General features: G+C 37.5%; 1 protein-coding gene across 1 annotated transcript in view; it reads right to left on the minus strand.

Annotated features, from left to right (window-relative positions):
- dock1 (dedicator of cytokinesis 1) overlaps positions 1–14,639 on the minus strand; it is a 68,244-nt gene that overhangs the window by 44,422 nt on the left and 9,183 nt on the right. Inside the window, exons 12-27 of the mRNA XM_077738506.1 lie at positions 13,737–13,816; positions 12,579–12,704; positions 12,366–12,490; positions 9,627–9,725; positions 9,450–9,522; positions 8,641–8,744; positions 8,296–8,479; positions 7,408–7,505; positions 6,834–6,923; positions 6,302–6,402; positions 6,106–6,234; positions 5,547–5,655; positions 4,235–4,305; positions 3,679–3,785; positions 2,932–3,059; positions 2,656–2,751 (exon numbers count right to left, since the gene is read on the minus strand). Coding sequence (XP_077594632.1) covers positions 2,656–2,751; positions 2,932–3,059; positions 3,679–3,785; positions 4,235–4,305; positions 5,547–5,655; positions 6,106–6,234; positions 6,302–6,402; positions 6,834–6,923; positions 7,408–7,505; positions 8,296–8,479; positions 8,641–8,744; positions 9,450–9,522; positions 9,627–9,725; positions 12,366–12,490; positions 12,579–12,704; positions 13,737–13,816 — 1,720 coding nt within the window. The remainder of the gene's footprint in view (positions 1–2,655; positions 2,752–2,931; positions 3,060–3,678; positions 3,786–4,234; positions 4,306–5,546; positions 5,656–6,105; positions 6,235–6,301; positions 6,403–6,833; positions 6,924–7,407; positions 7,506–8,295; positions 8,480–8,640; positions 8,745–9,449; positions 9,523–9,626; positions 9,726–12,365; positions 12,491–12,578; positions 12,705–13,736; positions 13,817–14,639) is intronic.

Below are 14,639 nucleotides of genomic sequence, written 5' to 3' on the forward strand. Positions count from 1 at the left end.
GGATTTTTGTCCTGGTTGGGGGTCTGAATACACAACTTTTCCTGCTGTCAGAAAGCAAACAACAAACAAGATGTCAATCTAAGAAGACAACCTACTAAAATAACACCAGTTGGTAAGACAGTGACAGAATACGCATTGTTTAGTCAAACAAAAAAGTAGAAATGCTTTCCTCTAAAGAAGTCAAGCAGACAGAAAATGAAGGATCCTTGAGTGACATTTCTCCCAAATCGATGCTATTAGTCTGTCCTCATGAGAGTAGTTATTTTTTTTCCCCTCATTTAAGCCACTTAGTGTTGAGGACATCTTAAGAAAGTCAATTGGGGGCAGATTCCGATTATATACTGCTTTACTCATGACTTGTAAGACGTCCAATTGAATTTTACTAACAAACAAAACAAGGGATCATGAGTCCACTAGTCCATTTTGATTGGGAAAGAGTGTGTTCTGAGTTGCAAGCATGATTAACCCCCCAAAAAAATGTAACTATTCCTACTGGCCTCTTCATCTACATTCCGTCCAAGTAGCAAGAAAACGTAGTAGTGAGAGAAGGGAAGCGGAGTAGAACGCTAGTGCATAAATCTAAATGGAAGAGGCTGCCACTCAGCAGGACAAGGTCACTGCCGCAGGAGGTGACTGCCACACTTTCTTGTCAGAGTGCGAAGAAATTCAACTGGACATATTATTAAATGTTTTTTTGGAAGTGGCTTCAAAAGGCAGAATCCTTAGAGTTCATATTTTTCCTGCAGACATACATTTTGCCTGGGAGGTTTGGTAGTAGAAAGACTTTCAATTATAAGGCAATAAATGCCGAACAAACCAAAAAAAAAAATTGGTGGAGCTTTACTTATTTCAAGATACTAAGGGATTTTAAAGATTTTGTCCAATATTTAATACATGGACATGCTAGATTTCTGCCTAAAAGTGGCGTAACTAATGCTTTTAACATTAGTGGGCTACTAATCATTCCTAAAATTAATCAAAACCAATTTTGATAATTAATCGGTCCTTTTGAGCCATTGTATAAATTGAAATTTTGCAAAATCTGTAACTTCAGCATCCCAAGAGAATATTTTTACCTTATTTCTGTAGTGCTAAATTATAGGAATTTGACTTTCTTTGTACTTAAACAAAATAAGTCCTATGCAAATTTCTGCCTTTGCTTTGGAAAATGATCCATATTTTTCCATATATTCTAACATGCTTTGTAAGGAAAGATCTCATTTGTGAGGAGAGAAAAGTGAGATTATATTTCAAGGACATGCCAAGCATACACAGCGACCCACAAACTGTTGGGTTGCATATAAATTCTTGCCTTTTATTGTACCACGGGGAGGTCAGAGGCAAGCGAGGAAAGTTTCATTAATCACCACAAGAGAGAGAGATGCTTTAATACAGCAGCCTGCCTGTTTGAGATCTGATTGCCTTTTAGGCAATGAGGTGGGCCAACTTTATGTCAAGAGATAGTGCATCAAAAATGTCCAAAAGGGAACGGTTACTACTATAACACGTCATCTGCTGAGGAACTGTTTAATTGCAGCCATATGCAAAGCGTATGGAGTTGCCAACAAGATGGGTTGCAGTTGATATAACTATATGCTGTTTTTTGTGCACAACCAAGATGTCTGAGTCATTAACATGGCTCAGTTGGGCTGGTATGAATGAGAAAGGAAATTAAACGGGCTCTGAAACAGCAACGTTATCTTGCAATGGGAATGAAGCCAGTTTCAAAAATGGTAGAGGACACAATTTGAAGAAAAATACAAGAAATTGTGTGGGGAAAAAGTGTAGTATCTGCGAGTGGTGACTTAAAATGTGTCTCAGTTGAACGACTACGATATCGATTATTTGGTTAGGCCAATTGTGAAAGTATGCTTTAGTTTATTGCTATGTAAAAAGATGAGGGATCTAATAAAGACAGACAGGATATCAGCAAGAAAGTGCATCATCTAAAAGATGAAATGAAATGTATTTTTATGTCGAAGCATCTTGGATTAAAGTGATCCAAATTGAGAAAAATAGTTATAAAACGCGCTCATCAATGCCAAGCTTCGCTTATTGTTTAATGAGTCAAAGATCAGATAAGATAAGGCAAAGGCAATAAGAAAAATCAGCTCAGACTGCCAAATGAAAACCCTGCAAAACGGATGGGCGCTTAGACAACGGTCTGTCTTCCAGATCAAAAGCACTTAGACTGAGCTTGTGTGAAAGTGTCAGGATAAGCAAGACTTTGTCTTTAATGAAGCCTAAGAAAGTGGACATGCGCCTGTGTGTGTAAGTGACTGTGAAAGGGTGTTAAAGAGTGTGTGAAACAATGTGTTTTAGTGTTTGTCCGTCTGTGTGTAGAGGATGATTGTGTGTAGTGATGTCACTGATCCGATATTCAGTATTGGCATACTTATTTTCTCTCATTTGTGTATGTTACTCACATCTTTCATTGGGACCCTGATCATTTTTAAAAGGGCTTAGTTGCTGGGTTTTTTTAAGGAACATGGAGCCAATTAGAGAATTTACATATAAAGTACTGCTCTACTTACAAAAAAAATCCAAGTTACAAAACAAGTTCTGGAAGCAATTAATTACGTAAGTTGAGGTACCACTATAATAGTAACATAGCATTGTGTGTGTCAAGCAGTGTGTGTTTGATTGCGGACTTACAATGTGAGGGGAATCCCGACCCATGGAGATGACGGTCCTATTGACGGTCCTAAGCAGCTTTTCCATGATGATCTGCACGTGCCACTGGGTGGGACCCTACACAACCAATAAATATATATTTCACTCACTGGCTCCAATTCAGGGCGATGTATATAATAAATGTATTCATACAATGTGTAATTTATTACACAGACATTCTTACAACAGCATTTAACAACATTCAGCAAAGAGTTTGTATTCCTCTCCCTCCCACCCAATGGGAGTAGCCTTCCTCACCACGTCTTTTCTGTAGAGCACTTCCAAGATGTCGCTGAGGAGCTGGCAGCAAGCCTTAGGCTCTTCTCGCCTCTCCAGGTGGAATTTTAGCTGCTCTGTCATCAGTGGCAAGAGAATCTCGCGGCAATCTACGGGGTATGCAAAACAGTCACAAATGATGGTACAGCATATGCCGATACAGATGGGCGGCGCTCTCAAATGGATTCTTGTGCTTAGCTTGGGAATTAAAGGCAAACAATACATTTGACAAGACAAATTTGACTAATTGGAAACAGAACAACAGGTACTAATGCTTCTAAATGAGGAAATTACAGCACAGACTACGGTTTACTATTTTTTTTCAATCTGTTGGTAAATTGAAGACTGTATTTTTTTAAGTCGCACCTGAGTATAAGTCGCACCAGCAAAATACTGACCATTGAGGAGGAAAAAAATCTAACTGGCACTTGAGTATAAGCTGCACTTTTGTGAGGGGCATTTTCATATTTTATCAGAACCCAAGAAAATAAAAAGATATGTTAAAGTTATAGTAAAATGGACACATAGGCATTTGTTCACACGATGGTTATTCAGATGACTACAACCTAAAACAAAAAAAATAACCGCTGTTGTGGTCGAATAAAAAAAATATATACAAAAGTCACAATTGAATGTTAGTCGCACAACTTAATATGAAAAAGATGCAACTTATAGTAAAATACGCTTTTCCTTCGCTGTGACCTACGTATACTTGTGCATGTTTCTTACCATGATGGGTAAAAAGATCACTGTGGACAATGTCAATCAGACAGTCCAGCTTCTGCTTCACTAAGCGACCCGGAGGAACCTTTAGGATGAACTCGGTGAACAGTTTGCTGCGTAAAATGAAAGGGAAACAAACATTTGTTGAACAGTTATATTTTCTTCATGACATATTTTGAACAGTGTTTTACGTGAATAGCATTGTTGCACCTAAAGTTAAATGCAAGTGCAAAAACATTTTGAGCGATTGTCTTGATATATTTGGATAGCAGGTGGTCCGACTCCAAATTCTGTGTTTTATTTGCAGAGCTTTGGCTGCTGATTGACTGGAGTATTTATTTCCCAGAGCTGTGACTCCAGTGACCGCGGAGCAAATATTTGCAGGATTTAACAAAGCTTTATTGGCTCAAGATGTGCTTTCGGCACATTGGAGTGGAAGGACACCAAACGGCGCAGCGAGCCGGAACGTGCTACGGCCCACCGACCGACTAAATCGATGGGCTACTTTCTCGACCAAATGGAGGTTGACTGATGTCCAGCCGAACCGGACTCTATTTCTTACCTCAGTTCCTTTGGATCAAACACCAGCTTGACATCATTGACAATGGTGGGGATGTATTTTAGTGCAGCACCCTGAACACAAACAACAATATTGATGTTATGTCATTTTCAGCAAAGTTCCATCATTGGAAAATAATGTAAAAATGCATTCTGTGCTCTTTTGACTCAGTCAATGCCATTGATCAGTTTTAGCTACAATGAGGATGCTCAAATCATTGGAACTGGCCTTAGAATTCAGTGATAAATGGCAAAATTAGTTGATTAATCTTTTGAATTAACAATTAATGGTAACATTAGTCAACAGACTACTTGCCCATAATTATGTTTCAATGTCAACTACAGTGACGAATGGCTAATTTATTTAAATTGACAACAATTGAATTCATAAATAAATTACAAAATCAGATAAATACTAAAATTATTCAGCCAATATTATGATCACTCAACAAATAAAGATATTATTCACTGGTTTTGTACCAAAAACGGTTATAGGCAACCAACTCATTAGGACTGGCAATGTTAGACTTCTTAAATTAATTGTGAAATTGATCAATTGCAAAATTAATAGAGAAATGCATCAAATTACTGAATAAAACTATTCAATTACCCTTCTTTCATTCTATCAAATTCAACTATTTTACTGCTCCTGTACCAGTTTCACTGCTATTGACTGTGATAGACATCCAATCCATTTGAACTGGAAGCCCTGGCAGGGATCAAATGACATGACATGACCATAACTGACCCTAAATATTGCATAAGCATCCCTTCCAGGCTTGAGGCATAGTGGGCTTTTGACAAAACTCCACATGCTGGCAGCCGTTCCTCCGCATCAGTTTTTAATTTAGCGACAGTAGGGCAAATATCGTGCAGGCAATTACACAGCGTGGTGCCTCCTAATTGCCTCCCTGCTGAGGATTCTTCTACGGTTGAACGTGTTTGTCCCTACTAATCGTATTGTCTGAGCACGAGGGTCAAGGACGACAAAATGCAAAGAAAAAAGTTTACTGCACACACAGCCACAATAGATGGAGAGATAAATACCTTGAGGAGCAGCTAAAGGGCAGAGAGGAGAAGAGCAGCAGTTCACAGGACAGTCAAGGTTGAGAAGAAGAAAGAACACCAAGACAGAGGAAATAAACAAAGAATATGAAGTGATGAAAGATATACATGGAAAGTTTTGACCACACCATTTAAAGGGAAAGGAAAAGCTAAGAATGGAGGAAAAAACAAGGTTGGAAGAAGAAAGAATTCTATTCTAATGTTGTTCTTTAATAATGACACCAAATTTTTATGGAGTCAACAATGTGTACCTTCACCATGCCCGTGTTCTCTGAGTTGCTGTTCATCATGTCGTTGAAGGATGTGAAGAGATGCCTGAGAGACTCGGTGAAGTCGGCTTCTCCTTTGTTCTCGTAAAGCCTATGTGAGTGGGACACAGCTATTAGATAGATACTAGATAGTATTTGTTATTTTTTTTAAGTAGTAGAGTTTGAGTATTTGCTGTCATGTTTGGGGATTTTGTAAACATTATTTCCAATATTTGTTTTAAAATGTATACTTTTGTTTTGCATAGTTGCTACATTTTGATATCTAATCTTTATAATATTTACCAATGGTCATTTTTGATTCCATTTTTCATTTTGTAAATATATGTTTTAAATCTAATGTTTTGATAAATTCCTAGTAATAGTGTTTTAATCTTCATTCTCATCTCAGTATATTTCATCATCTTCCTTATTCAAATTTTACATGTATTTATATTCACAAATATTTTATATACTCTACATATGCTTTACACCAAAATTATAATAGTAATTCTGTGAACCTCAATATAGGCAGTGTAAATTCTTTGGACTGGTTATGACTTACTGATTAAAGAGGACCCGAGAGCGGACGATGAACTTGAAAATGTACTCCAGAGCTTTCATGGCCTTGAGCAACTGCTCTGTCAGCTTCTCTGCGTTGTCCACGTAGTTTTTCAGAACCTTGGTCAGCTTCCTGTCCAAATACAGATACACAACAGGTCAGATGGCGTTACGCCCGCACATTATGTTGTGCGACTTACGTGTAGGCCAGTGTGGCACTAAAATGCTTGCGGATGTAAGTCTCCAGCACAGGGTTGAAATGCTGGAACTTGCGATCAGCAATAAGACCGATGATGAACACCTGAATGAGGCAGTAAATACTCTCAAAATTGCACAAACAACTTTTCTCTAACAGTCTATTTACCGTATTTCTCGCACTATAAGGCACACCTTCACTGAATGACCCATCTTAAAATTTGTTTCACTTATAATGCGCACCGGATTATAAAACGCAGTAGTAGTGGTAGAGGATTGTGTTATACATACACTTGATGGAGCTGTAGTAGTAGTAGTAATAATAGTAGTGGTTCGGACTTGTGTTATGTATCAACTAGAAAGCATTGCTAAAGGAAATTTCATGCAATGATTAACAATAATGATTAATCAATACTGATCCATATATGAGGCACATGGAGTTATAAGGCGAAATGCCAACTTTTGAAGAAACTGAGGTCTTTTAGTTGCGCCTTATAATGCGGAAAATGTGGTAGTTGCAAGTTTTTTCTCACTTACCAAAGCATCAAAGACGAGCGTGTCGAATGTGTCACTGTCGGAATTCTCCATCATGATGTTAAAAAGGGCGTCCAATGTATCTTGCAGAAACTGAGAGTGACAATATTTTACGATTTTGGCTTTTTAAAAGCTTTTTAAATGTATAAAAACAAATGTAACAATGCCTAAAAATGACAAATTTATGTGCTTAAGTGATTTTTCCCTGTTTGTTTCCAGCATGCTTAGAAAACAAATGTCATTTTCCTTGTCATTATCAACACAAATACAGAAACAAAAAGCCAGACTACTTTTCTAGCTTCTTTCCCTCCTTCCTTCAATTTCGAATGCAAATCCAGCTTTAGACACGTAAACATGATGAATCACATCAGAGCGCAGCGATTTTATCTGTCATCTAGAGACGGATAAGATGCATCTGCGCTCCTCGCTGAAATGCTTACTAATATTGAAGGTCCAGATCCTACTGTGGATGCCTGCAAACTCCCACGCAAACACCACACGCTAATTCCAAATGTCATGTACTTTTACAGCCTTCATTCGGGAGGCGCTCTAGTGGAATGCAATATACAATACTGACCTTAACCACCTCGCCGCCATCCACCTTCATGAGCTGTCTGAGGTTCTGTTGCAGCAGGCTGGTGTTGGAACGCCACTTGAGTAAGCCCAGGAGGTCCACTGGGACGACAAAGAAAGATATTACCCAAGTGGTATAGCCTAGAGGCCTGAAGGAGAGGAGAGCATGATCTCCTCCTCTTCTCGATAGAGCCCAGCCAGGTGAACTGAGGCGGGTACAAATAGCACTTAACACTGAATTACATTTACTCATTGGAATTGTTGTGTTGCAGTCACGCACTGCTTTTTAAGCTCTGTAGTTGCTGCTATACATAGTCAAAAGATTGTTGCCATTGATAGACTTTCAATTCATTTGAAGCACAAAACAGTGGGAAGTGCTCCCAGTTCAACTGAATTGAGCATGACCATTAATAAATATTTCAATAAATAAATGGCAACTGATATACATAAAAGTTTAAAATAAATCATATTAATACAAGTATTAATTCAATTAAATAAAAAATGGCAGAGAATGAGTTCAAATCATAATTAAAATACCGACTAATGTAATTGTAGTCATTAAAGTCAACAAAAGTTCAAACAAAAGGTCCCCAAAAAAGGTGATATTGTTGCTTAGCAATGGAAAGAAAATGCTTCACATTTAAATATGAATGTTTACGTAATTACAGTAGCAACCTCACAGCTTGCAGATCTTTCGAGTAATTCAATGAGTAAAGATGCAAAACATCTCAAAGGTGGTAACAATGTTGTTGTTTTTTTAAATATACTTTTAAAAAAATATCCTTGTATAATAAGATCTGATAGTTATGTCCCTAAACGGTAACTAGTAGTGATAGAAAGAGAAAGAGATGACTTCCTGACATGATCTTGAGAGATTTGTAACATGGCTTACCATTCTGCGTCAGCTTAGTGGAGCACACCAAAGTGGAGATTTGGAAGGAATCTTTACTGACAGTGCAGTTTCCCAGGTTATGGGTGCTCTTGCTCGTGCTGGAATAGCCCTTCTCCTCCAGTTCCAGCTTGGTGGCGGGGAGGTTCAGGTACAGTGAAGAGTCCTCCAGACGCTTGGCTTCGGCCTGCAAGCGCATTAACAGGAAAATTCACTTAACGTAGAAACCACATTTTAAATGGCATTAGTGTGATCTTCATTCCATGTTGACAATTCAAAGGCCTTACTTGTAATAGCCTGCAACAAAATCCCTACCATTTTTTTTTTGTATTACGTTTTCTCATGTACCTTGTACACAGTGAGATCATGCTCGCCATCCCTAAGGGTGGTTCCATCGTATCGCATCAACTTCACGAAGGACAAGGCGAAGATTTTCTCCGACTTGTCTTTGGCTGAAAGGAAAGTATTAACCAGATAAGCTCAGGAGATATTGTTTGGCTATTTTACTCCAGTCTGATTTGTTTATATATGGAATGGAACAATAACAACAGTATAAGTATCCATAAAAATTAAAAAAAAAATCTTCTCTTCATGGCAGGAAAACAATATATTACAAAAAAAATATCCCGGCCTAATCTAAGTCCATTTACTGACATCTCACGTAATTGTGGTCTGGTCATTTGGCATTCCACAAACAGCTCAGAGAATTACAGGTCTCCTGTAAGCAAGTGTTCAGGTATCGATGGCATCCATCACTGCTCCCCATCAATGACTGTAGATTTACTCGAGAGGCAGACGCGATTCATCACTGGTGCGCTGTGCATTATATCTACATAATGTTCCCCACGTATCGCTTTGCACCCAGCGGTGAAAAACGGCCCGGGCAGGCTGCCAGCCAAAAAAAAAAAAAAGGCAATATGCCTTGAACTCAGCATGTGAGGGGGAAAAGGAGTTCATTTCAGGCTACGTTTCTTTTTGTGCTGAAGGTATGCTGTCATATTTGCTTTAAGTTGGCTTGTCACTATTGATTTATGTACACTTTGTTGTGCTGCTATTGAATTGCTACTCACAAGGTAATCATGAACAAGTGTTTGGGAAGGAAGAAAAAAAAAATATATTTTTCAACAAAAGGACAAAAGATCAGCGCTAATACTCACAGTCCTGAGATGACCGATGTCGAAAAGTGAAACGCAAGTGACTCCGGTTGACGTCTTCTATGGGGATTGCCACCTAGAATTGAAAAGAAATTGAATTAATAACATTGATGTATAAGTAAGTAATTCATTTAAAACTACTTATTTGTTTATTTGAGATGCTAAACTTGGAGAAATTACCTTAATAGTTTCAAACCAGCGAGGCTGCTTGACTTGGTAGTAAATAACAGACTTGTATTCACTAATCCCTTCATCACCGGCGCCGGGAAAAATCACATTCTGGAATACAAAAATAGATCATGATCATATTAATAATTCATTGGTTTCGATTGTTGGCGATGTACATCCAATCAATTTGAACTAACAGTTATGGAGGACCAGGAATGCCTAATTAAATAATATATACAGTGTTAAACCAATAATAAAATAAGCATGGTAAGTTAATTAAGTATATTATTTAAGAATGCAATTCCATATTCATATTTAATTACATTTACATTTCTCATAGATTGATTTATATCATTATATTTGTTTGGATTTGTTTGAGTATTCAGTTATATTTTTGGAAATTATTGAGGTTTTGATTCATTTATTCTAATATTTATCTATTTAAATATATCATACAGTAAAATGGTCCTTCAAAGGTCACCACCCTGTGTGTTGCTCCAGTTTCTCAACTAGATCTACAATGTCTTGTGTGTCTGTGTCTGTCTGAAATGAAATTCTAATCTAATCTAATCTAACACTACAATCAAAACTAGAATACATACAACAAACATGAAAATACATATGTATTGATATACACATTGATACATTGTCAATCTATAAGTACAAGCATTATATTTTTTACCAGATTGAATCTCTATATTATACATGTACTTTTAATGATTAAAATGTGACAACAAACTGATACTTTTCCATGCCATTGCTTGCATGTATACATCATCAGGAATCTCTTTGCAGTTGAGTAAATAAACAGCAGCATGCCTACAACTGCACATCCGCAAAATGACTCTGCAATTCTATTATCTCCGAGTTTGATTGAAACCTATTCAATAAAATTAACTCTCCATGGCAGGCTGCGGGCATTTTCAAGTCCCCATCTTCCTCCAAATCTTGTGAGAGCCTCGAGTATTTGATAGATAAATATGAAATGAATGATTTAAGGCGGTCAGCGTGCATATGGCTCTGTTTCTTTGCAATCTGCCAAGACTTTTTTTTGCACGTTGCCAGCTGATTTTCCATTCCTGAGCTATTCTGACGCTAACGGCTTCTGACAAGCGGCAATTATAAAAAATAACAGGGCTCCCATTTACCTCAGGCCAAGTGGAACGAAGAGGGGGGGGGGGGGGGGGCTTTCGCGTCTCATTTTGTCTTGTGATTCATTGCATCCGAAAAGGGAAAAAAGGAGCATAGCCACAGGTCAAGATAAAAGAAGGATAGGCGAGTGGTAAATACTAAAAGGATGATGAGAGGTCATGAGCCGGTATTGTGAATCCTGTCGGTGATAGATGGATGGCTACAAAGAAAAATCCAGGGGAAGTAAGTGATTCAAAAAATGAAGAAGGGAGGAAAGGAAAATACAATCCCGAAGTTTTTTGATTAAGGAGTTTAATTCAATCTATGAATATTTTAAAAAAGTAGACCGAATCATGGAATGTCAATAATGATTCAAATAAAATATTGATTTTTACTCAGCAACATGAGGAATTGTATTGTTTTGAGAGTTTAAAATGGAAATTTCATTAAGGCCATCCTCATTTATCGGAATTAAGATAACAGATTTAAAGGGAGGATCAATTGTTAGGAGCTTTTTTTAAATGCACATTGTGTCTTTTATTTTGCACATTTAGCCTCACAGTTGACCTCAGTTGGCGTCATCAACCAGACTGTGATAAAGCTACATTTCCACCATATTTGATTGATTAAATGTATCCCATTTGATCACTGAAATCGCACTAATATTTTCTAATCAATTTTAATCTGCTCAAACCCTGAAAAAATACATCCCCATTCATTCAGACATTTTAGTATTTCCTGTTATGACATACATATCCAGTCCCTTTCATGATGGTTGATAAAACTGCTGCTATTTTAAAAACAGGTTACGCTGCTATTCCAGATAAATCCCAAATAAAGTAAATTCCACCCTACAGACATTCCTTCCTCCCACATAATCCCGTACAGCTGCCGTGCTCCCCATTACCTGACGTCCTCTGCAGTACAGAAGGTGCCGTGTCACAGCAAGGGTCAGCAATAATTAAACATTTGGCGCCCAAGAAAAAAAGACTTAACTCCCAAAGGGGCGCTAAAGCTTAATTAGGGCACAAGCCTCTGACAGCTTGGAGAAATGATTAAAAAAAATTATTTTGCTGATGGTCACTGGACCAAGCATGGAGTCTAAAAAGGAAATGAAGATCTTTGGCTAAAAACTGCTTTGCTCATCAAAATAAAACAAATACAGCATCTGACAACTCAATAGTTCAAGAGTTCTGGACCTTTTTTGAACATTGGCTTCATTAACGTCAACTCAATTTCATGTGGGCCGGACCATTTTAGATATAATATTTAGATTTTGTTTTTATAAATGGACTAAAAGAACTGGATTTTATATATTTTTAGATTTTATAAAATGATTTTTGAACTAAAAACAGAAAGAAATGCATTAAAAAATTACAATTATTGTTTTACATTTGCAAAAATCAGGAAATTTAATATACATATCTACTCTTCATTTTAATTTGATCCTAAAAAAGAAAGTCGGCACTAATAATTCACTTTCTCGGGCCACACAAAATGAAGCGGTGGGCCAGATTTGCCTCCCCGGGCCGCCACTTTGACACCAGTGTTGTAAATGGTAAATGCGTCTTAAAAATCAACAATATACTTAGCCAATTTATATCATCATCAGCATTGTACCTCCAGTTTTTTGCCATCCTCGTCGTAAACGGACATGGTGACCTCCACATTTTTAGGTGTGGTCTTGCTCCCTTTGTCAAAGTCCCCTTGGACCAGGGTCAGATAAATGTCGTTTCGCACATCACCTTTAAAGGAAGCAGAAACAAGTTAACATGGCAGGAAATCGGCAAGTAACAACAAGAAGCAAGACACCAATGGGAGAAGAGAACTAACCTGGCATGATAATCTCAGGGAATCCCATTTTGCGAGCCACTGCAGTGGAGCGGTCTACCAAGTGAGGGAAGTCCTTACGAATCTGGTGGATGTCACCAGGAAGCAGTTTTAGGGTGACCCACAAGCCTACAGAAGAAAAAGATACAAACTTTGTTTTGCCTTTTTGTTGAGTTTTCGTTCCATTTATTACTGACCGAGTTCACTATTTTTCTTGATCCACTTTAGGAAGGGTCTCATGTGGTTATAAGACTAGCTGGAAGCCTTTTGATATGCTGGTCAAGTGCTTAATTTATCCAGGGAGAGCTTTAAAAGTTGCTGACTGAACAAAAAGACACCTTACTTGTTCTGTCTTTTTTTCTTATATGTGCTAATATCTTAGTAGAAGAGTCGTGTGTCATAATTAGCAAAGAAATTCTGCTGCCATGGTGATTCATGGGAGGTTATTTTATCCTTGTAACATTAATCCATTCAGCTCAGCAGTCTGGAGTTTCATGGTTATGTTGCCATTGTTTTATTGTTCGATAACAAGCTGAGTTTCCAAATTGTAGCATTGTGATTGCAACGACAAATGTATACCTTTAACTTTATTGCTCGGATTGCATTTCTAGATTTGTGACAAGGAGAGTTATTTAGTGAGACATGCAATTTTGTTGTCAAGATGAAACTATTTGCGCCATTACTGTAAAATGATTTTAGGCAAGATTTCAAACAAAAAAAAAGGATCTATAGATCAGTTTATGTACGCCCAGTCACTTTTATCCCAAAATAATCCCTCTTCTTTATGATGCCATTATAGAAAAGTACATTCAGGTTAGCAATGAGTGATTTAAGCAACAAAAAAACGATATCTAGTGTGCTATTGCAAGGTTTTTTCTGCTGACAGCCATTAGAGTCAAGCATTTAAGACAAGTCCATAACCTGCACAAAAGGGAGTCAAGTGAAATAGATTTCATTTTTCTTCTCTGTAATTGTAGCCACTTGTTTTTCAAGTAAAATATACATTTGTGTTTTAGAGTGGCTATAAACACACTAGTGGAACTTGTGAAAATGGTTAGACTGCCTATGAATGACAAGGAAAGGGCATATAATAATGCAACTTGACATATTGATGATCTTCATTCATAAAACATACATTATGAGACATTTATAGATTGTTACCTTGGCCCTTGTGGTTGACCTCTTTAGCCATGATGACTTTGTTGATAACCGTCTGGAGAAAGTCGCTCTCACCTGCTACCCTGGGGGACAAAAAATATAGGAATTGGAGGGGGAAAATCTCACAAAATTCATTCATTAGAGGTAAAGCATAAATTATGGTTGGCATTTGCATGTGACCTCCCAGATGGGAACTTCCTTGGCTATCAAAAAATATATATATATATACACACTAAACTTGCATGCTCATCATGTCCTCCTCATTTGGCGTTGTGTTTTAGCAGCAGATGTGATGATAGCGCTAAGAGAAAATCATGTAATAGTGATGGGAAATTGTGGAAAGTAGACACGACATAATGTCAGACAAACAGAAAATGGGGGTTCCACTCTTCAGGGCATAAATCTGGCAAAGCATAATTAACAATAAAGAGAATTATAGCCCTCCCAGATACTAGAGTGCTAATAGTGTAAAAACTCGGTGTGTGATTGTGGACAAAGGTTCTTTATAAAAGGATTTTAATGACTTCTTTTTGTGTGTGATTTCCGATATCTCCTTTTATGTGACTGGAGAAGTAGTTTTACAAGGGTATAGCATATGCCTAAAATCAAGTATTTAACTGACTGGCTGCTAATGACATTGACAGACGTTCAATCCATTAAAAAAATGAGAAAGGTTGTCGGTACAATTTAAATGGTTTGAATGTTTCTCATTGTCAATGGTAAGGGAATAGATTAAATCCTGATTTGGTCTTGATTCTTTGTCGGTTAAACACAAAAAAGCGACTTGTAAATCTGCTGTAATGACTAGAATTTATGTGGAGAGATGAAAATCCGGGTCACTGGTTGGCCTCGCAGAAGCGTTGCCAATTATGCGGAAAACGGCGTTAAGCAAAAGGTTACTCCGCC

Source organism: Stigmatopora nigra, chromosome 18 (genome assembly GCF_051989575.1).
Source record: "Stigmatopora nigra isolate UIUO_SnigA chromosome 18, RoL_Snig_1.1, whole genome shotgun sequence".
Classification (NCBI taxonomy): domain Eukaryota; kingdom Metazoa; phylum Chordata; class Actinopteri; order Syngnathiformes; family Syngnathidae; genus Stigmatopora; species Stigmatopora nigra.